Raw genomic sequence first — 22,220 nt, forward strand, 5'->3', positions numbered from 1 at the left:
CAAAGATTGGCCAGGTCCCCCTCCAGCCTCCAAGGGACTTGGCGCCGCTGACGAGGTGCAGAGGTCGCGAGAATTACCGGCCGCTCCATTGCTGTTGGCAGAGGCCGGAAGGCCCAAGATGCACCCCGGGTGTCCCAGCCGTCCGCTCCGCAGGTTGGGGTCTGTAGGTGACGTCCAGCAGGCCCAGACGATGAACAGGGGCCCCGACAGCCACCGGTGGCAGAGAGAGTCCAGGGCCTGATGTGGACAAGATGGCAGCCACCGGAGCTCGATCACCGCGGCAAGTGAAGGTCGGTGTCGCACCTCAACGGAGCAGCCCAGCGAGATGCCCCCTCACCAGGAGGTGCCCCGTCTGCTCCACTGACCAGGTAGGCGAGACAGGTTCGTCGCTGTGGCACCCACACCACTCTAGTGGCTAAGTAAAGCGGCAGCCGGTCGGAGCCCTCAATGTGTGTGTCTCACCTCATCTGCAGCGTGACCACACCCCTCTGACAGCAACTTTGTATGTGTGCCTAAACATAGCACTTCTTAGCCGAAACCCATGCGAGCACTGCACAGGGAGATACAGTCAGATGCCTGGGCTTCTCCATCCTGAGAACAGAGGTGGCTGTTCTTGAAAGAGGGGTGACTTCCACTCTTTTCTAACTGGAAGAAGGGGAGGTGTGTTATTGATGGATGTGGCTATACCCTTCTAGCTCCTGTGTCATGACCTTTTTATTCAGTGAACCCTTTAGAGGAAAAGGCACTCCATGGCTAGGTTTCTTAGCCAATGAAATTACCGGGTCATATGACATCAACCAGCTAATGAGATTACCAGGCCATATAACAATAAGAAAATACAGGTGGGTATCCTTTCTCGCTTCCACTTATATTGGAGTTGCTCCATTTGAATGAGACATTTTAAATAGCTAGCAAAAACTCACAGTTGAAGATGCGAGGAACTTTAGATACCGTGAATCTGGAAATTAGTGTACACAACAATAAAGGTTTACAAATGTTTATTACCAATGTCTAATCTGACTTTTAGGTACTATTTGTAACATCATTTGATGAATACAATAAAAGCACTTGCTAACACATCCAGCGAATAATAAGAGTACAAATAAAGACATTTTAGATTCAAAACATTTCAATAGCTGGTTTTATCCCAAAACAATAAAATAAAAAACAACTAGACTCTACTCTAACCTCCTGTAGTAATTCTATTACACCAAGGCCAGAGGACTAAAAGACACATACATATGTACACATACATTAGTAATTGTAGTAGGGAAAGAAGGTATGTGTCACAGATGGCTCTCATTCCAGAACTTTAAAATCCCATAAGAGAGCCAGCATCATTCTCCTCAGAAGTGCTGCTGAATTTCCTGGCCCAGATATAGACATCCAGGCAAATTGGAAAATGGAAGTGCAGGCTGGAGGCTTCTGTCTAGCTGTGCTTTTTTGGCCCTAGTCCAACAGCATTCCATACAGTGTCAGATCTCTGAAGATGGCAAAGGGGTCTATAGGACACTGCTCCACTCTAATTAAGGGTGCACACACCTCAGGGTTTCTTGCTGGTAAAAATCCAATTACAATAACTCACATTACATTTGAGCATATCAGGTTAGAGATGATGTAATTTGATACTTATGCGCAGGTCTGAAATGCATCAATCTCTCTTTGACCCATGAAAAACCTCTGATTGACATACTTCACTTCAAACCAGGACATGGTCTGATATTGCCCTTTTTTAGGTCAAGCCTAGTAGCAGCACACATGCGCTGCTCTGCGAGGCATGCGGTAATCCTTGAACTCACCCATCAAACGCCCTCAGCTTTTCATTTGTTACTTGGCCGGCCTTTTTACATTTCATAGTTTTCATTGGTAAATAGAGTACATTTGTTACACCGAATGGCTGTTTTGTTCCTGCCCTGGTGACAGGGCCTTCTACATGGATACTACAAATTACCTATATCTAGAGGTAATTTATAGTGTCCGTGTGCTACTTTTTCTTTTGCCTCAGCCTTCCTGTTCCGAGCTCTGCTGCTATCATGGAGGCCATCCGAGTTGACTTTGATCCCACCCCCCTATGACCGTATTTGGGGTTGCCTTTAATCCCTGCCCCTCCCATTGTCCATGTTCAATTTCTTCCCACTTCCCTCCCTTTCTCCATATTCACTTACCTCCAACATGCCTCCCGTTGTCACTGTTAACTTTGTTACCGCCCCTCTCCCACTGTCCGTGTTTACTTTCTTCCCGCCCCCTACCGTTGTCCGAGTTAACTTTCTTGCTGTCTCCATTCGTTGTCCATGTTAACTTTCTTCCCGACCCGCCCCCCTCCCGTTCTCCATATTAAGTCAGGAGCCGTTCGCTTCAATGGGGCCGCCGAATTCCTGGCAGCTTGTGCAGCAGGAGACCTGGAAGAGGCCAAGGCCATGAAAAAGGGCAAAAGCGGGAGCGGCCCACTGAATAACACCAACATCTATGGCATCAGTGCACTTCATCGGGGCTGTCATGGGTTGTATGAGGATGTGCAATAACAGCCACTGTAGAAGACTTCACTGCTTTTAGCGAATTTATTTAAACTTGTGATTCATACAAGGTGCTTAGTGGCGTGGATGTTAGAACTAATGTAACTAACCTACTTAGTTCCTAAAAGCCAGCATAAGTAAAGGTCGTGTTCTGAGCTCTGCTGCTATCATGGAGCATCATCCATGTTTTTAAACACACCTAAAAAACCAAACGATAATCCACCACAGATGCGCAATCATGATAGGCTGTTGCTAAAGTTTACCTTTGGAAACAGCCATTTCCATACTTAGAATTACCTGATGGTATGGAGTCACTCCGGGCTATTTATTACACAGGACACCTGCGGCAGTGAGTCACGTGTTGGTAGCTGGGCTACCCACTTACGGTGTGCCTTAAACGGCTGCTTTGAGAGGAGCATGGGAGGCCTAAGGCGCGGCATTCTTCTGTACCTATGTTCTCTTACGTGCAGATGCATACATCGTAGAGGTTGGAAGATAAACTAACCTCAATTGAAAGAGTAAATCAGGGAAAATGCGCTTAAAACCCACGGATCTATATCTGAATAGGAGTACGTGAAAACTTGAAATAACTAAATATTTTGCCATCCCTGACTCACTAACCCACATCTGTGAACCCCACGTGACTCGCGAAATAAGACGTTACAGAAATATGTGAAATTCGCGTTGAACAGCAGAAGCTTGATTTTGGAATTAGTTATAAATTAGTTATAAATGTGAAATGCGTGTAGCATGTGCAGCCTTGTATGCTGGAGTGCACTTCCCGATCACCACATCTTTTGTGCTGTAAATAAACTTCAGCTAGCTCTTACCGTCAGATTCCCATCACCTGCTTCTGGTGAAAGGTAGCTCTGTGATCACACTCATTCATCGGAAAGCAATGTTTAATTCCTCCCTATTTAAATTAAACAGGGCACCGTTTGATAATAATTATTAATTGTTTTGCAGCTCTATAAAAGCACTTTCTATTTCTAAACTCTCTGCTTGCCGAAACCCACCCCGGCCTTGCAAATGATTCACTCTGCCCAATCTACCGGTTTAGTCTTCCTACCTGTCCGAGCGAGCGTCACCTTCCCAGGTCACGCCCCTCGACAACTCCTCTAATAAGGGTTTCCACACTCATGATGATGGCGACGCATTCACCACACGTCAACACTTGAACTTATTCCACACATCTTTGCAATAGCCTCGGCAAGCACAAGATGCCTTCATTTCTGTGGGCCACAAGGAATGTAAGTGCAGGTAACAGACCAACAAAAGAAGGCACAAACTTTTCTGATGTTTTCGTTGCACATTGGTCCTACCTTCATTCACAGTGCTCTATGGTAGTCATCTCGTTATTTGAAAAAACTGTCATTTTATTTTCTACCAACCAAACTAGCCCACTGCTTTGGAGAAAATAATAGTTGGAGAAATCTTTGTATGTTCTGCTCGCTCACTTCAAAAAGTAGCTACATCTGTAGTCATGCACTGAGAATATTCTCAGAGTGTGCTCTGCTTCCATGGTTCCAATAACCAATAATCCAATAACATTTCTCAGGTCAGCTCAAAAGGGAGGGGAGCTGCTGCAAGGGTTGTATGTTAGTTCTAGCACACAAGGAAAATCAACTTTATGTTCCAATTTATTTGTAATCGTACAATGTAACAGGATAGTAAAAACACACCTTAAATTAGTGCAGGATTAATACAAACGGTTAATGCTTGATGCGCGATAGCTTCACCAACCTGTTTGATCATTTCACCATACCGGGGTGTGTATGTAGAGAAGGTCCATTTTATACAAAGGTGTTTATAGTAACAGGCAGTCAAATTACGGTTTCAATATATTTCCACCCAAGAGAGCAGAGAGTTGAGCTTGACAAGGTTTGAGATGGAGAATGGAAAATATTCAAAGTCAAGTGGCATTTTACTGCCATCTATCTATGTATTAAACTTTGAAGAAGAGTTTAAGCTATAGAATTTTTAAAGTTTAATCATTTCTATATGCGTCTTGGCCGCACAGTAAAAACTCTAAAGATGCATGCACACTGTTATAATAAGACTCTGATGTGATTAAGCAGCTGCTTAAAATTAAGGAACATTTGCGATGCCTACATAAAATGGACACACATTTCATGCACAAATATCTGTTCCTAAGAATATGCTAAATTGTCAGCTTTGCTCAAGAAAAAAAGATTAAAATAAAGAAATTTTCAAAAATCAAAAATGTAAGACCTTCACTCATAGTTTAGAGCTGTGTGTAAGTAACTGAAAATCTTTTGTTTATGCAAGGGCATGGCAAACAGTGGTGGCTTTGTGGGGATTTCAGACATGTATGGCATTAAAATCAGCCCTTGCTTGTGTGTGGGCATTACAATCAGTCTTACAACTTGAGAACGTTTTTTTACCATTGTTGGTGATGTTTATGTCAGAAAATACTATGATTCAAGTACTAACCTGAAATCCTTGTTAGTTACAGGATATTTTTCAATGGAAAATGGCTTGACTTTCACTTCCCTAATGGGCCCTTCACCATCTTTGCTGTCCGGGGAGTCGGTTCCCATTTTAAATTTTCCTCCTGGCAGCTGCACCATGAGGTCATCATTATCAGATGCTATAAGAAAAGTTTTTAAATTACTTATTGCGTAAGTGCATTTATATATGTGCAAACCGGAAATACATTTGTATTAGGGGCAGTGACAATGCCACTTCAAAGTCTAAATACATGCAAAAATGGGATAGTCTAGTCTAGTATTTAAAGTGGAAAACCTGGCAATGAAAAGAAATGAGAAGTTAAGATTGTGTCTTCTTTTTTTCCAATCTTTATTAAAAAGTGTCTTCTCAAAAGTGTAAAAACATTGAATAACTCGCATATATCAGTCCTAAAACAGTGAGGCATGTTGGCATACAAAAAATATGCAATAGTGATAAGAGAAACAGAAGAGAATGAAAGAAAAGATGGAGAAAAGAAAGAAAAGAAGAAAAAAAAGAACACCAAAGAACAAAAGAGAAGGTTCAATACCATCATCACTATTTCAAGCATTGACATAAAATAAATACAACAAAAGATAAAAATGCGTATTCAAACAAAACAAAAAATAAAGTAATATTTACATTTAAGTCAAGAATGAAAATTCGGAACAACATTGGACTTCCAAAAACGCAGAATGTTAACCCCTTGGCTGCTGGGGTAATTCCTCTGGCGTGCTGGGGGAAGTGGGGGGCGCACAGCACCCCGGTGCTCATGACGAGCTCAGCCACGGTTCTTGTGTGCTCATGACGAGCTGAGCTCGTCATTACCTCAACCCGTTTGTGTAGAACGTTCGCACAGCAGGGGAATTTCCCCAGCGTGCGAACGTTCTAACGGTCATGACGAGCTCAGCTCGTCATGAGCACACGAGAACCGTGGCTCATGACGAGCTCAGCTCGTCATGAGCGTGGGAGGGGTTAATCTCTGCCTAACTAAGAGTGTTTGCAAGCCATTTAAAGGCATGACCAGACATGGTAGATAACTCTGAAATATCATGTAAAGTGACAAACGTTGTGAAAGAGATTGTAATAAAGGAATGTGTTTTCAAATAATTTTCAATTTGAAATGAAAATGTATGATTGTTGGGACATTCCCACAAAATATGAACAAAACAGTCTGGATTCTCACATTGCCAACAAAGAGTCAGGGCTCAGGGTAGCTAAGTGCAATTTAGACGGGGACCAGAGCCAACGATGTAGTATTTTGAGGTAGGTGAAATTTAGGGGAGAGTCCCAAAATCCTTTATTACAACTGTCTAGGATAGTATTCTACTCCTCTTCTTCAAAATCTATATTCAGGCGTGTGGACCACCATGATTTTAAATTACTGGAAGTTTCAGTAGAGAATGAGGAATCAATCAGAATGGAATATATACTAGAGACTGTGCCTTTAAAATGCTACCAAGTATGAATATAACATTCAATAGGAGAGTGAGAAGTTATGTCAGGACTTTTCGTCCTACTAAGAGCAAGGGCTGAGGTAAGTTGAAGATAACTGTTAAAGTATGATGAAGGCAATTCAAATTCCAGGTGTAAATATATTTATGACTTGATAGAAAGAGACAACAGAAATACATCTGATATTCTATATATTTTATGTTTAATCCAGAGAGGCCAAATGAGTTCAGTATTCTTATGTAGAATGTCAGCATTATCCCATATTGGAGCTTCGTAATGGAGACGAATGTTCATATGCCTATGTGGTTTCTACCATGCTAATTGTGAAGAATAAATATTAGGATTAGTGAAATGTGTGAATGTCAATCTTTTCATATAATAAATTGCTTAATCCAAATCAGATTTTAGGATGGACCCTTCCATTGTAACCCATAACAGTGTATTCCTGTGAGTGGGTAGCATGTACATAGTGTGCCAATCAAAAAAAAAATCCAAACGATGAGGAATGTAACTTAGAACGTTTTACATGAAGTCTGGCACCGCCCCATACAAAATGGGAAACCATGAAAGTTATTAAGTTAAAGATAGATCTTGGAATGGAAAGTGGAATCGTTTATATAATTTGTATCCTCACCCATCAGGATAAGTTTAAAAGTGTCCATTGTTGAAAATCTCTTTTAATTTGGTCAATTATAGGTTTAAGTTACCCGTAATAAGAAAAATCCCTAAATCTTTTAATTTTGAATGCAAGGCAAGACTGTGTCTCCAAGCCTCAAAGCTACCGTCCATACTGGTGAGACAAACTCAACAGGGGCTGTGCATCACACAACTGGCAGTGTAGGCAGTAATCTGATGTCTCAGTTAAAAGCAATCAATTTCCTGTTTAAGGAGCCTCTTCCAAAAGCTATTTCATGAAGGCAAATGCACCAACGTTCTCAAACCTGGGCTTAGGAGAGACTGCCTAAGAAGAGCGCAGCACTAAATTGTGCACAGAAATTCATCAATGTGAATTGGTGCATTTATGGATGTCATTGTTAATCTCATTCGCAGGGTCCAACTAGACTCGGATCTCAATGACAGCAAGCATTGGCAAAGTCAGTATGTCTTGCCTTTGGGACCTAATGGCTTTGCCACTGTTTTTTAATAATGCTGTATACTATGGTTATTAGCAAACATTCTCCCAGGAGTCAAAAAGTATGGTCTGTGGTGCAGCCACGGGCATCGTTGGTGCCAGCAGAGGCACCAACGGGACAGGTAGATGTAAGGTAGGTGGAGTGAATGATGTACATGATGTGGAAAGTAAGAGTCATGGAGTTATTTAAGGGTTTCATTCCATGCTGCTCTTTAAATTATGAGTCTATTCTCTAAAAGGGATACAGATTTGAGAATACTCTGCTATGCTGTATCTGAGTTGATGTCGCTCTACCACAAGTCTTCTCTGGTTGCTAGCACTGCCTTTAGCGAGTCAAGTGTGCAAAGATAGTCATTTGGTTATTGAATTTGAATGAAATAGAATTTTAAGGCTTCACAATCTCCTTATTCCCTTGGTCTCTCATCCGTAAATATTAGGAAATTAGGAATGCTTTGAAACAGGCTCTGCTAAGGTAGCAAGTGCTATAAAAACTCTTTGACAAAAACCCCCACGCTTTGCCAAAACTTGCACCTGTAAGTGCTGCTGATAAAAGGAGCATTTTGGGTGGTTCTTATAATAGTTGTTTGCAATGTCTGTGCACATACTTCCGTTATTGCTCCTGATTATACTTGTGAAAGGTCCTTTGAATGTATCATTGCGCTGTTTTCAGCTGAACCTAATACAAAATATCAAAATTTTGCTAAGATGTGAATTACAAATAACACACTATAGATGCTTCATTTCTAGTCTTGAGGAAGTGTGTGTTAACACTCAGTACTGAAGTAAAAGCTGATAAATTGCTCGCCATGTATTTGAACACATGCTATTTAAATTACAGTATGCTGCTTCCTCCAAAGCCTGTGAGAAACAGGATAGTTGAAAAGATGTGTACCAGAAAGGCTCATGCAGGAGTTTACATTTATGCGCCAGTGGTGCTGGAATCATTAGACAGTTTTTTTACAGGCATTTCATGTTTGTTGTATGCTAGGAAAAACAAAATTCTACAGCCTTTTCACACTCCTAGTTCCCCGCAAGATTGTCACATAAATCCTTTCACTCTGCAGTCAGAGAAAGAAAAGTAAAAACACCAAATTTCCTATTAAAGGAATAAACAGCAATTTGTCAAAGCAGAGCCTGGCATTTGACCTCTGTCTCTGAATGCAAACCAAATGATACAAGATAAAAACCAAATCTAAAGGCCTTTTATTGCTCATTCGACTTCTGAACTCCAGCAGGCTTATTATGAGGGTTCTTCAGTTCCCCCGATCCCCTACTTACAGTGCCTATGGCCTGGGCATGAAAATGAGTAAGAGATTATTTAATTTATGCTATTGGTAAAAAGCACAGACCACAATAAACAAGCTCGTAAGCAAAACACTGTCCTCACGGGCAAACGATATTGATGAATGGGTAGTGGCCGAGATAAGTACACTTAGTCAGGCAGTAGAAATGAGACAGGAAACCTTTTCAAAGAGATACAGCACATTTGCTGCTGTGAACACATACAAGGGAGACCGCTGAAAACATGTACTCTCGTGGAGTGCCTCACGAAAAAGAAAGAATTAGTTCCCAGAAAGTGAGCACTTGTGGAAGAATACAAGGAGCCAGTCAGAGAGGTGGTGAACAGGCTATGCTCCACAGGAGGGACAACAACATGGTGAGACGCCTAAAACAAATAAAGCCAGCAAAAATAAAGCAAGCAAATGTGAGTTACAAAACACAAAGCCAATAGTCAGCATGCCACCAATATTTCTTTGCTACCATACAGCTGCACAGTCTGACGTACTCCGACCAAAAAACTCCTTTCTACATTCCTCACACTTTGGGAGTTGGGTGGGAAGGAATTACACGCCTAAAGCTGGTGGTAAAGACAGACACTATTTATTTGCAGAATGACTCAGCTAAGAATGTGTAATCAGCAGTTGTTAAATAAACAGTCTTTAACCATACAAAGCCAACAAAATTATTGTCAGGCTACGGATGAATGAAAATAAAAAAAACAGGGCAAATATTACCCACACAACCAGCAATATGGGAAAGGAAATAAAAATATGGTTTCAACAGGATGAAGGTATTTTGAATGTCCATAAAGTTGCTCTCGTTTATATTTTCAAATATGGGATCTTATGTAGGTCCTGGGGAAGACTGTTCCATGCTCTTGCTCTGTACACCTGAAGAGGGTTGCCTCTCATTCCTTCTCGCATACACTAATGAATCACCAATTTGGCTCAACATAAAAAAGTAGACGGCTTGCAGGGTTGTGGAACTCAGTTAAGGTAAGACAGAATGGAGTCTGATGGTGAAACGTTTCCTCGAGACAAGGAGCCTCCGCCACAACCAATTCATCAAAAAACCTGTGATCAAAGATCATAACAAAAAGAAATCTTCATCTGTTTTTAAATACCAGACCTATACATATAACCAAGCAATATCTTGAAGATCATGGAGGGAGCACCAAGAATGAAGTCGCACTAAGTAAGGTAAAATCTTTTCAATATCTTGTATTCTTCTGTAGTAAAACAGATGATAGGACAACAGCCAGCGCATTTCGTTTCTTTCAAAGGAACTTCATCAGTGCTAAATATTGTAGGTGAAAGGATCCAAAGTATTGAAAAGATCTGAATGTATAAACAATAGAAGACCCCACAATAGGGGTGAAGTAGTAGTAGACTCCAGCCAAAGTAATCAGAAAGTCTTGTTTGTGGTTAGAAAAATAACAGAGCTCCTGTTTCAAACAAGACTTTCTGGAGTCTACTACAACTTCACCACTATTGTGGGGTCTTCTATTGTTTATACATTCGAATCTTTTAAAGTTTTAAAGTTCGATACAACGGATCCTTTCACCTATAATATTTAGCCCTGAGGAAGTTCCTTCGAAAGGAACAAAACGCGTTGGCTGTTGTCCTATCATCTGTATTACTAAAGAAGAATAAAAAATATTGAAAAGACTTTACCTAACAGAGTGGGACTTTATTCTTGGTGCTTGCTCCATGATCTTCAATCTATCTGTCTGGATTCCAGTGAGACATAATTGCGGCGGATCTCGGAGGTGGATTGCACAGGACACTTATTAATTACAATATTGGGATTGAGGTGCTGAACCCGTGGTGAGTCGCAGTTGGTAGAAATTTTATATAACCAAGCAATAGCCCTAAACGTGATGGCAGCTAGCATTTGTGTTTTTTTATAGTATTTGGATAGGGGCAGACAAATCTTGCAGAAAGAATAAAATAAAGGTAATGGGCGGTCTCAGACGCATTTTCATCTGTGGAACCAATCCCGTTTTCCAGACCCTTTAAACTATATTATAGATCCAGGGCTGCAAACACGACGCAAACGCTCTTCTTTATCTATAATAGACTTCTATTCTTCCCTCTTACCCTCCACTCATTCCACTCTGATGTTTCACATGAATGTTGGTCCTGCTCGGCCCAACATGCTGATTTACTTCATTTACTCTTTAATTGTAAATTTGTTCGCCCTTTTTGGGAAAAGGTATGGACTCAACTAAACTTGATTTTTCAGTCCACTCATCCCTTTTCTACATTGCATATTTTTTTAGGTAGCTTATCTTCCATCTGAGAACATTCTGATTTTAACGTCAAAATAATTGACCTCCTAATAGCAGTAGCCTTCCAGCAAATAACGAGAAACTGGAAGGATTTCACTAAGCTTTCATATCAAGCATGGTGGTATGCGGTCTGTTATAATAATAGGCTAGACACTACATTTGTATATCCATCACATTTGTATATCCATCACATTTGGCATCCAAGCGTTCCGATTTATGGGCTCCAGTCATTTTATTCATTGATGCTAGTGCTAAATGCTCTACTACCCCTAGACCTCTGCAGCAAGAAGTTACTAAACCTCCATGACATCCTTAGTGTTAATTTATATTTCTATGTATACCTTCTTTTGTACAATATAGCTTGTTATTATTTTTGACTGTATTTGCATTTCTTATTTGTTATGTTCATATTCTGTTTATTTTCTAAACCCACTTGATACATTGTATATGAGCCTACTGCCTTCATTGTTTTTATATTCTGCACATTGTTGTAATTCTTTTGTCCTAATAAACTTATTCTGAACTTAAAAAAATAAAGCATGCATTACAAACCATATTATAGACATTTAACTAGCCCTAATTTTACTTTCACCTTTTGAACATGACCTTTTTAGGTCTCGACTTCATTCGATAGTAAAAGACCTGCTGTTTAAGATGTAATATATAGAGTTGAAAATCCAGGAAAAAAGATGAAAAAAACGGATTCCTTCCCAATGCAACAACCATGTGCAACAGGTGAAAATGTGATATAAGGCCATGATGCACTCAGAGTAGATAAAGACATTTTAAAAAGGTCATTAGTATTACTCAAATGCAACCGTTTGAAGACTGCTGAACCTGGTGAAGAAGAACGCATCACGTCTTGTACACACATTAACCAGAAGGGAGTTTAAATATCGTTCTTGCACTGTGTGACTCTCATTGTGGGTTACAAGTAAAAGCAAAGGAATACTAGGTGACACAACGAGTGGGTCAATGAAGAATTCGGAACTGGAATTTTGCACAGATTGTTCATCCTCAAACGGTTTTGTCAGAATTGATAGTTCTGCTCAATGTTTACATTAGATATATGTAATGTAACTTTGCCAATTAAAGGGAAAGCTAAGAATATAAGATGACCTGCATTTCACACTTCATAATTCGACCTGACATGTTACGACTATTCAAGTTTGGGAAAAAAATACAATATCCAGCGGAAGTAACATTGAGAAATAATAATGACAAACGCACTCAAATACCATACTGAATTTGGAAATAAAGAAACCATTAGGCCATAGTTTTTGTAAAGAAGGTCTTCTTTTTACTGGTTTAGATTAACTCTTTCTGTTCATACCTGAAAAAATCTAAACACCGATACGTGATCAGTGTAGAAGTGGTTTAGGTAAGTAAAATATACAATGAGCAGAAAAGCAAATTAAGAAATTGTCTAGTCTGTTAACAACCACCAGAGGGCAGCATTTAACTATCATTATCAAATTGGTAGACCACGATTCCCATCAAACATTATTTGAGTACCCGTTAACGAAACTTTTATCACCCTGACTGCCCATATTGTTGTTTTTATGTCAGTAATTAACATGAATTCATTTTGGAAAACAGATAAAATAAAATAATTACATCATTTTTTTCTCTCAAATCAAACATAATTCATATTTAGCACACAAAGATTTTATGGGGCCTATGCAATTTCTTCTTTATACATTACATTGAAATGGGACACCAAATATACTACAAGTACAAACGTCATCGATTTAAAGACTATAGAAAATATTTTGCTCGAGTTACTTCGAGGAATTGTGCACTAAACTTGGTGGGAGGGGTAATTTTGATATAAAAGGCGCCCTCCCCATCAACAGTTCCAACATTAGTTTGGCAAAGAAAATAGGTAACTGGGACCACTTAATAGCAGAGTTCTTGATCAGAGAAAGTTTAATCTAAAAAAAAGAAGTGGGACAGAATAAACGGTTGATGCCATAAATGCTCAAAATGGCAAATACATAATCAGAATTGTTCTAAGACTGATTAAACAGCAAAATCATCAGCAATCGTGCACCACCCCTAGCTCCAAGTAGTTCAGGAAAATCTCTAAATTAAACTATCGGAATTACAAAGAAATCAGAAAGGATCTCTAGAGGAATGAGGAAGTCTTCTGGCTCATTCTAAAAATCAAAATCACCATGTTCGCATAACAAATGAAAGAAAACAGCAATTTCATCGTGGCATTATCAAAAGTAGCAAATATTAAGCAAATTAAAGTATAACACTTCACATCATAAGTGCATAACACTATCCCACGTTTAAGGAAGCATCGAGCATTTACTGACATGGGAAGTTAAACTAATCGGAGACACTTCTAAACAATAGGCTCTATGCCAGTAGAAGAATACTAAGCATAGCAGCGGTACTACAGTGGAAGAACCTTCAGGATCTGAAACATTAGGACATGTAGAAATGAATTCACAATACGTGCACACAAAGGAAAACCCCATTACATCGCTTGTCTTTGCTTCTGCGGAACCTGGCGGGAGAGAAGATGTGCAGAGGAACGAGATGGGCGAAGGAGGCGGAAAAAGATCGGAGTGAGCACTAGACAGCATCCATACTAAATAAAATGGAGTTTTCGACAAAATATGGCTTACGTATAACATGTTAATAAACACACTTCTGGACATTATATTAAACTGGTTTCAACTGTTATCATGTATACACTAAACTCATACAAATCTTTTTTTTTTTTAAAGGAATAAACCTTTATTAGTAAACTGTGCGATTACTTAAAATCATTACAGTATAAAATATAATACTCATACAAATCATGATTCATCAATATTAATTTTGTCAAAAATCTAAACCCAAAAACACTAACAGTTGCAAGCCAAAGCAGAACTTCTAATGGACCATTCTCCTTCATTAGGAACAAAATACATAAATGATTAAGTGGCCTATGGAGCTAGCTATGGTGGAAAGAAAATCAAGTTTGGAGATTCTCCTGTGCACCCAACCTTAGCCCATCAACATCTGAGCTCACTTCCAGTCAGTCAGTCAGTCAAGGCAAGGAAGCTACGGACACATTTGTAGGATCATATTCAGGTTCCCAGAGACCTCATCAGGCATAGACAGGTTATGGAATTTCAGGTATGGCACAAGTTGGGATGAAATGCAGAAACCCACTAATCTTATCAAGTCAAGTTTATATGTCTTTATTTCGAATAAAAGCAATTCATAAAAGACAACATACAAACCACTAATCTTATCATATTTTCAGTGACTGTTCAGACTCCGAGTGGTCTGCAGAGGTTTTCCCCTTTGCAGAACCCTTGTTTGTTTAGATTGGTCCCAAGAGTCCTGGTAACATCTTCACACAGACTTATTTTAGGGTCGCAGATCGTGGCAGACAGGTCCTCAGGAGAGTAGCTGAGGAATGTGACGTATCAGACTTACACTGTCCTGTACATATGATTAGTAGCGGCTTCAGTAAACTGATGAAGGGATAAATAAATATTTTAGGAAGAGGGTGTTAACACTCTCGACACAATATAATGCCCTAGAGCGTAATGCTTAATGTGTGAAAAGGAGGGCTTGGACGTGCAGATGGTGGTGCGTGCAAAGAAAATGCACATAATTTTCAAAGTGTCTGTGCAGTTTGACATTGTGAGTCAACTAAGGCTTATTAGGAAACAGCACTAATAGAACATACTTATGACAGCAATAACTGCAGCCTTAGAATCAAAAAAGCTAGTGGCCCATAGTGTAATTTCTCAAAAAGCACAGATGGCACAGAGTGACATGACAGATTCCCAGAAATGCAGGAGTATATAAGGGGGATCAATGCATCCCCAAGATGACATCCATATTGTTGGCTAAAGCAATGGGGACGGCAAAAGTTAAATAACTAAGGAGGTCATGCAGCAAGCGAGACAGAATCTGGGCTTCCCTAAAACCTCTCAGATGGAAGAAACGGACATTTTAATTTTTCACTATTAGAAGAAAGATCCAAAGAATCTTCCTCTGCACTCATTGATAGGAAGGTCCTGGAAACAGAGTGGAGGGAAATTGATAAGGACTCGTTTCCGGGATTTCTGTTTAGGATGTACCCTATATATAATGTCCATGACGAAATATGGTAAAGGTGGATACACTTATGGCAAGCCTGGCCTCACATGATACTACAATATCAGAGAAGGTAAGCCCAGCTGATCCAGTGGACAAGAGGGTCAAGACTGCTGTGAAAAGCATCTATGCAGCTGCCAACTTTGCGAGAAAGACAGCTACTTACCCATCCTATGCTATTCAGTCTTTTTTAAAGGATATCCTTGGCTGGTCTGATGGAACACGGACCAAATCTAACTCTGACAGTGTTGCGCATGGAGCAGCAAGTGCAGTTGCTGTCCGATACTTCTTATTGTGCTTTGAAATCAGAGGCATCCATGGCTGGTTCAGCTACAGCCGCAAGACAGTAGTTGTGGTAAATTGACCACAGACAGCCTCCGGGCTCCTCGAAGGTACAGATGGGGTCGTTTTGGCAGACTGTAAAGTCAGCACGCGCAGGCGAGGCTCGTCTTTGTTATCCAATGATAAGGATTACAATGGAAGTGTTTGTGCGCCCTCCGGTGGTTGTCTGAAGAACTTGTACCACAAGAATAAATCAAAGCCCATATGTTTCAATGGCCGCAAAAGTGAAAGTAATTAGGCCAGCGATGAGAGGAAGGCCAGCGATGCGAGGAAGAGATAAAAAACATCCAAACGGCTGAAAGGGGAGAAAGGAGGGGTGAGTGCAAGCCGAGGTGACAATAAGGGCCGCGAGACGCGATGGCGGCTGTGAATGTGTGCGTTCACGCGCACATGCACGCAAGCATTAGGCCACATGCACCCAAGCTTTAGGCCAGGGTAGCACTTCCAAAAGCCCCTTACTAAATGTTGAGCAACAGCGCATGCGCTGCTGTAGGCTCGACCTAAAAAGGAATCAGTTCTCAGGTCGCAAGTTTATGGTTCACAGCTTGAGGAGGTGGTGAAAAAGTCTGCTGAAGACAGATAGCTGTTTGCACAAGCCAGACCACCCAGAGAAATGTTTTTTGGAGCAAGAAGGACATTTAGTTCAGTTTCTCAGGTTTAGGCAAATCAGCCCTTTGAGGGAGGGGACATGGCCAGAGTGTCCCTCACTCAGAGAAGTCCCAGTCTCAGCTTCCGGGAACCTCAGTAGAGTCTCATCAGAAGTCCTGCTATCCACTTTGTCCCAGTCCTCACTGAATGAGGCACCTCGCCCACCACAGGAAGCCCCTACCCAAGTCCACTTTCTTATTCCACAAACACATGAAATAAAGCCTCCTTCTCCCGGTCCTTCAGGCTCGGCTGTCTTCTGTCTGCTGAAACGTAATGCTTATTTTTTAGGTCGAGGACCGGAAATGCTGGCTTGCCAGCTTCCGGGAGGAGATCTTATGTTTCTTAGTAGGGCTGAAGAACCCGCCTCCCTGTTCTGTCTCTCCTCCATTGGCTGGCTTCCTAAATGGAGGCCAGCCATTGGAGGAGAGAGCCGTCCCTCCAAAGAAGCTCCGTCTTTTTCGGATTTGGGGGCGTAAGTTTTGCTGTTCTTTAGACAGTGACGTCGTCCGTCACTCAGGACAGCAAAACCACGCCCCCGGACCTGAACATTTTCAGAAGCTTTTGGCCGCCATTGTTGCCTGTCCACCGCCGAGTCTTCAAGTGCAGAGAGCCTCCTCCTCGAGTCTGAAGGCAGCACCGCAGTGAAGGTGAGCCGTTTTCCCGCAGAGCTGTGGTGCATGCACTGTTTAACATATAGACTAACTAGGGCTGGTATCAATTGTTTTATGAAAGCCAGACCTACTGGTTTTGACACCGCTTGCTTTCTATTTCAGTAAGATCAGGGATAAGTCCATTCTGAATCGTAAGCGGTCTAACCCTGGTTTATCGTGATGCAAACGAAAAGACACAGGTCCACCACACCGCAGTGGCATAGCTAGAACAGTTGCTGCCCGTCCCCGCGGCCGTATGTTAGCTGAGCGGAGGGGGGGGGGATTTGGCCGCGATGCTGCAGATAAACTCGTGCCGCCTTAGGGCGGACCCCCGCCCCCCTTCCCACTACACACCACACAGGAAAAACATCTGCGTGTTGTATTGTACGGTTCAGGTCCACGAAGACTGAACAAGACAAACCGGCACAGGGGCAGGGCAGAAAGTCGAAGGCTGTTAACGTGTCCTTGTGTAATGTAACTAGTGCTCATGCAAAGCACACCAATACCTTCGCGTCGAGTTCGCGGCTTCGAGCTATATAAAATTGCTAAGATTAAAAAAAAAAGTTTTACAATTAGAACACACCAATTCAGCAAGGGTGTAACACTCCGTCCCTGGGGTGCGGAGGGAGAGGGTTGGTGGAGGGAACGAAAAATGCAGGGACCTTCCAAGCCTGGGGTGGGGAGTTAGATTGGAGTCAGCACAAGACCAAATAAATACATGTGATACATGGGAGAATTAGGTGCCCCTCTTGACATGTTACTTCAGAACAACATTGAATCAAAACCAGACGGTCATTGTGCATTGACCCCCCCCCCCCGAATTTCACGAGCAGTTTCCCTTACCTGCCGAGTAACCACGCATCGCATCTCTAACATTTCTAGGTCGGAAGATGAAAGTCTCAGTCAGCGCCGCGCAACCGCACGTTTCACCAAGTTTGGAGAGGGGCGCGCGCTGCGCAACCTAAACTGTTGGGGTGAGTGGGCGACTTTCATAAAGACAGTCAAACAAGAGATTAAAGATCCACTTTACAACACTTCTGTGTTGTTATAACACAGTCCTAAATAAATCCAGCATGATAGGGGAATGTAAACTGTTTCGCAAATGTTTAAACTGGGAAAGAGGGAAGGAATTTAACACGCAATGAACCACTTACATGTCTGCAGACATGCAACACGTGAGCCCTCGGCTGCTTAAATTACCATGCAGGAAAGATGATGAAAAGCCTGTTTGTTTTGTCGGCATTGAAGAGAGTAGGGAGTCAGACTCTTCGCTTTCAACATCATCTTCTGGGTGAGTGTCCCGCGTGCGGTGTTGTAATGCGTGCATTGGGCGTTTCGTTTATTTCTTGTTATTTTATATAGCGCGGACATGGCTCCAAGGCATCGGGGCGCTTTCCAACAGTAGCATACTACAAGGGTACAGCAAATTACATCTACAGTAACTACGTTCAGGCATACTGCCTCGGCAGCTGCAACCAGATGTTTACTGTGTTGCCAGGTAGTTGCGTCATTTGTGTGTGGGGGGTAGGGGGGTTGGGGTATGAGAGTCTGTTTTTGAGGGACATTGTTTTTGTGTGCATACCCGCCATGTGACCTCTTGTCACGTGCTCTATCTTTCCCTTTATAGGATTTGCAGCGAGCGATGGGTTGCATGCCGGGACTTGCAGTTTTATATTTAGGACGAGCATAAAAGGAGCGCCAGCATATACAGTGGATTATACCATCAGCACTTGGAAGCGTCTCACATCACATGGCAATGGGCCCCCTGTGATCTGTGTGTGTTTTCATGCGTGTGCTCTGTGTGCAATGTCGGGAGTACCATGTGCTGTCTATGTGGGAGCAAATGTGCCTGTGGCAATAGCGTGCGAAAAACTGCGCGCTGCAAGAGGGGGGCGTAACCAGAGGTGTGAATCTGTTTGTTATGTAGATTAGGAGTGTATTGCGTGTGTGAGGAGAGAGCTTGTGCTATGCATAGGAACAACAGATGTTTGTGTAGTGAGCATGCGAGCTAAGCTGCAGAGTGGCGTCGTGACTACTTGAGCCAGTCCTGGAGTTTTAGACAATTGCATGTTGTATTCCCGGAGTTCTAGTTTATTTTTCAATATTTCAAGTACGTGTTCTAAAATCTCAACATACAGTGCTGTGAGATATATTAAAAAAAAGCATTGCCAACGGTAATCTGGTGTTAATGTGCTAATCAATGCCATGTATTTAACGATTAAGCTATTGGCAATGTAAATGACAATGCCATTTATTTAAGATAAAAAAAAAAATGTCATGAGCAATGCCAATAGCTCTACCTTTGATAATGCCGAGACCATTGCATGGTAAATGCTTGTTTTTAATACCCCTTCATATGCTCGCGGTCGCACTTTTCTTTGTTCACACCACAGGGAGGCTTAATTCAATATTGCCACCTCAGGCAGCTTGTTATGTTTCTACGCTCGCTGCTTCACTCTTTCCTTAACAATTGGAGGGTCGCAAGCAACATTATTATATCCTTACTGTGTTGCCTTTGGGACTGCGAACTTGGTGCACTGCTTGTAGCTGCGCTCTCCGTTCACGATCTGTGCTCGGACTGGGAGTTGCTGGTGTGCACCGCGAGCAAGCCGCTCAGGAGCCACTGGCATATCTCCTGATCCTGGGGGTGTCAACAAATGGCAGCATTTGAGTTTGTGAATAGCGTTGGAAATGGCTCTTTCTATAGGTTCACCCCCAAACCTTTTGTATTCCTGCTCCACTTTTGCTGGCCTTGGGACTCCGGGTACTTTACTAATGCTAACGAGTGCTAAAGTGACTGTGTTCTCTGCTTAAAACAATTGTTATGTTATGTTATGTTATAAAATATTTTATTACGCGCTCTGCTACTACAGAGTATCCTGGCGCGATATGTAAGCACTAAACAGACCAAATCCAGAAAGAAAGAAGCAGAGAACTACATACTAAGATTAAAAAGATGGGTTTTTAACCCTTTCTTGAATCCCGCTAATGTGGTTGATGCTCTCAGAGAAAGTGGCAAGGCATTCCAGGACCGTGCTGTTTGGACAGAAATTGACTGACCACCCAGTCTTGCATATCTGACCTTGGGCATAGACATCAGACGGAGATTGGCCGATCGAAGAGCACGGTGAGGCGTGTAAAAGGTAAACCTCTTGTGCAGATATTGTGGGCCTTGGTGATGCAAGGCCCGAAAGGCCAGAACCAATGATTTGAACAGAATGCGATGTGCCACTGGGAGCCAGTGGAGCTCACGAAGATGGGCACGTGCACTAGTTCGTCGTGGAAGGTGGAACAGAAGTCGCACGGCCGCATTCTGAATGATCTGCATTCGATTTATCAGGTATTTCGGGAGACCACTGTAGAGAGCATTGGCATAGTCGAGCCGTGCCAGGATCAAGGCACGCAAAACAGTCTCCTTCGCCTCCCTGTGAAGAAGTGGAAGGAACCTCTTGAGTGACTTAAGGGTCGCAAAACAGGTCGCAGTAAGTTTTTTTAGGTGAGCTTCAAACTTAAGATCCTGTCCAAACCAGACCCCCAGGTTTTTGGCCGGGCCTCCGTGATAGCTAGGACATGCAGAATCAGTTGGCCAAATAAGATCCCTAAAATTGGCCGGAAAATTGCCATAAAATAATAGCTCTGACTTGTCCTCATTGCATTTTAGCTGAGCTGAGACAAGCCATCGGAAGACATTGGTCAGACAAGAACAGACAGCCCGAGCGTCTAAGCAGTCCTTAGGCCAGGTAAACAACAACTGCGTGTCATCGGCGTATGACATTATTTTGGCTCCCCACTGCTCAGCCAGATAGATCAACGGAGTCATATAAACGTTGAACAGCAGAGGGCTTAGCGTTGAGCCCTGTGGTACCCCGGTGGTGAGCTTCTTAGGTGATGAAGCAAATGGGGGCATCCATACCTGCTGCGACCGCTCAGACAGAAACGAAGACAGCCAGGCCAGAACCGCGCCCGACAGCCCCACCTCTGCCAGCCTTGTCAACAACTGGGCATGGGGTACCGTATCAAAGGCGGCAGATAAGTCTAACAAAACCAGGACCGCTCTGCCGCCTCCGTCGGGACACTCCCTAATGGCTTCTGAGACTTCCACCAGAGCCGTCTCAGTGCTGAAAGCAGCCCTGACCCTGATTGAGCCGGGTGCAGGGCATGAGAAGATTCAATGAAACTATTTAGTTGCCTAAAAACAACTTTTTCACACACTTTCGCTAATGCCGGGAGCAACGATATCGGGCGATAGCTGGAAGTAGCCAGGGGGTCTAGGCCGGGCTTCTTCAACAAAGGAAGAAGTTTCGCCTGTTTCCAACAAAGAGGTACTGAGGCAGAAGCCAGAGACAGGTTAACAACCTGGGTAACCTCCTGATACACCAGACTAGCCGCTCCCCCCAGAACCCTAGCAGGGCACGGGTCAGAGGGTGAGCCAGACTTTAGCGCCTCCAAAATGGCCAGCACATCAGCTTGCTGGGCTGCCTCAAAGATGGAAAATTGGCTGACAGGTTGCTTCGCACCCAGATCAATGATAGGTGGTGAAAGCTGAAGGGGACCACCGGAGTTTAAAAGCTCCTCTTGAATTTTAGCGATCTTATTATCAAAGAAACATGACAGTTCCTCACACCACAGATCGGATGCCGGAAGAACTGGGGAGGCAGCACAAGGGGAGAGAAAGCTCTGAACAATGGCAAAGACTTCTCTGCCATTGTTGTCCGCCTTCTCAATCCTTCCTGAAAAGTAGCTACTTTTAGCAGCCTTGATTTCAGCATAATATACCTTCTGCGCCCTCCGCAGCTTGCACTTAAGTTCCGGGCAGAATTCAAGGCGCCAGGCTCGCTCCAACTTTTTGCACCCTGATTTGAGCTCTCTAAGGGCATGGGAGAACCAGGGTTTGGAGGGAGACAACCTCGACCGCCTGCTACCACCCTTATTAGTATGTAGAACGGCACTTTGTTCAACCCAAGCATTGAATGATTCCACCGCAGAATCAAGATTCAATGGCAGGGTCGGCCGGTTCGACAGAAGGGAGTCCGAAAAGGTAGACAAATTTATTCGCTGGGCATGAGCTTGAAAGACAGGTAGTTCCTTCGGCCCTTTTGGATTTTATGGGCCAGGTAAACAAAATTAAGGCGTGGTCCGACCAAATGACCCTCCTAGGGGGTAACATAGTGATCTCAAAGTTAGAACAGACCAAATCTAACCATAATTGTAACATTGGCTTACACCCAAGCGGCATATTTCATTTACTTATAAACCCTAGTAAAGTACACTACATATGACCATTGCCTCTAAATTAAATTGCTACTCGTGGGCCCACAGCACTCCTTGTG

General features: G+C 42.6%; 1 protein-coding gene across 6 annotated transcripts in view; it reads right to left on the reverse strand.

The window, feature by feature from the left end:
* SUMF2 (sulfatase modifying factor 2) overlaps positions 1–22,220 on the reverse strand; it is a 292,583-nt gene that overhangs the window by 264,887 nt on the left and 5,476 nt on the right. For all 6 annotated transcript variants that reach the window (XM_078679384.1, XM_078679386.1, XM_078679388.1 and 3 more), the window contains exon 2: positions 4,968–5,124. In XM_078679384.1, coding sequence (XP_078535510.1) covers positions 4,968–5,124 — 157 coding nt within the window. The remainder of the gene's footprint in view (positions 1–4,967; positions 5,125–22,220) is intronic.

The sequence above is a fragment of the Lissotriton helveticus genome, chromosome 3_1, assembly GCF_964261635.1.
Source record: "Lissotriton helveticus chromosome 3_1, aLisHel1.1, whole genome shotgun sequence".
Taxonomy (NCBI): Eukaryota; Metazoa; Chordata; class Amphibia; order Caudata; family Salamandridae; genus Lissotriton; species Lissotriton helveticus.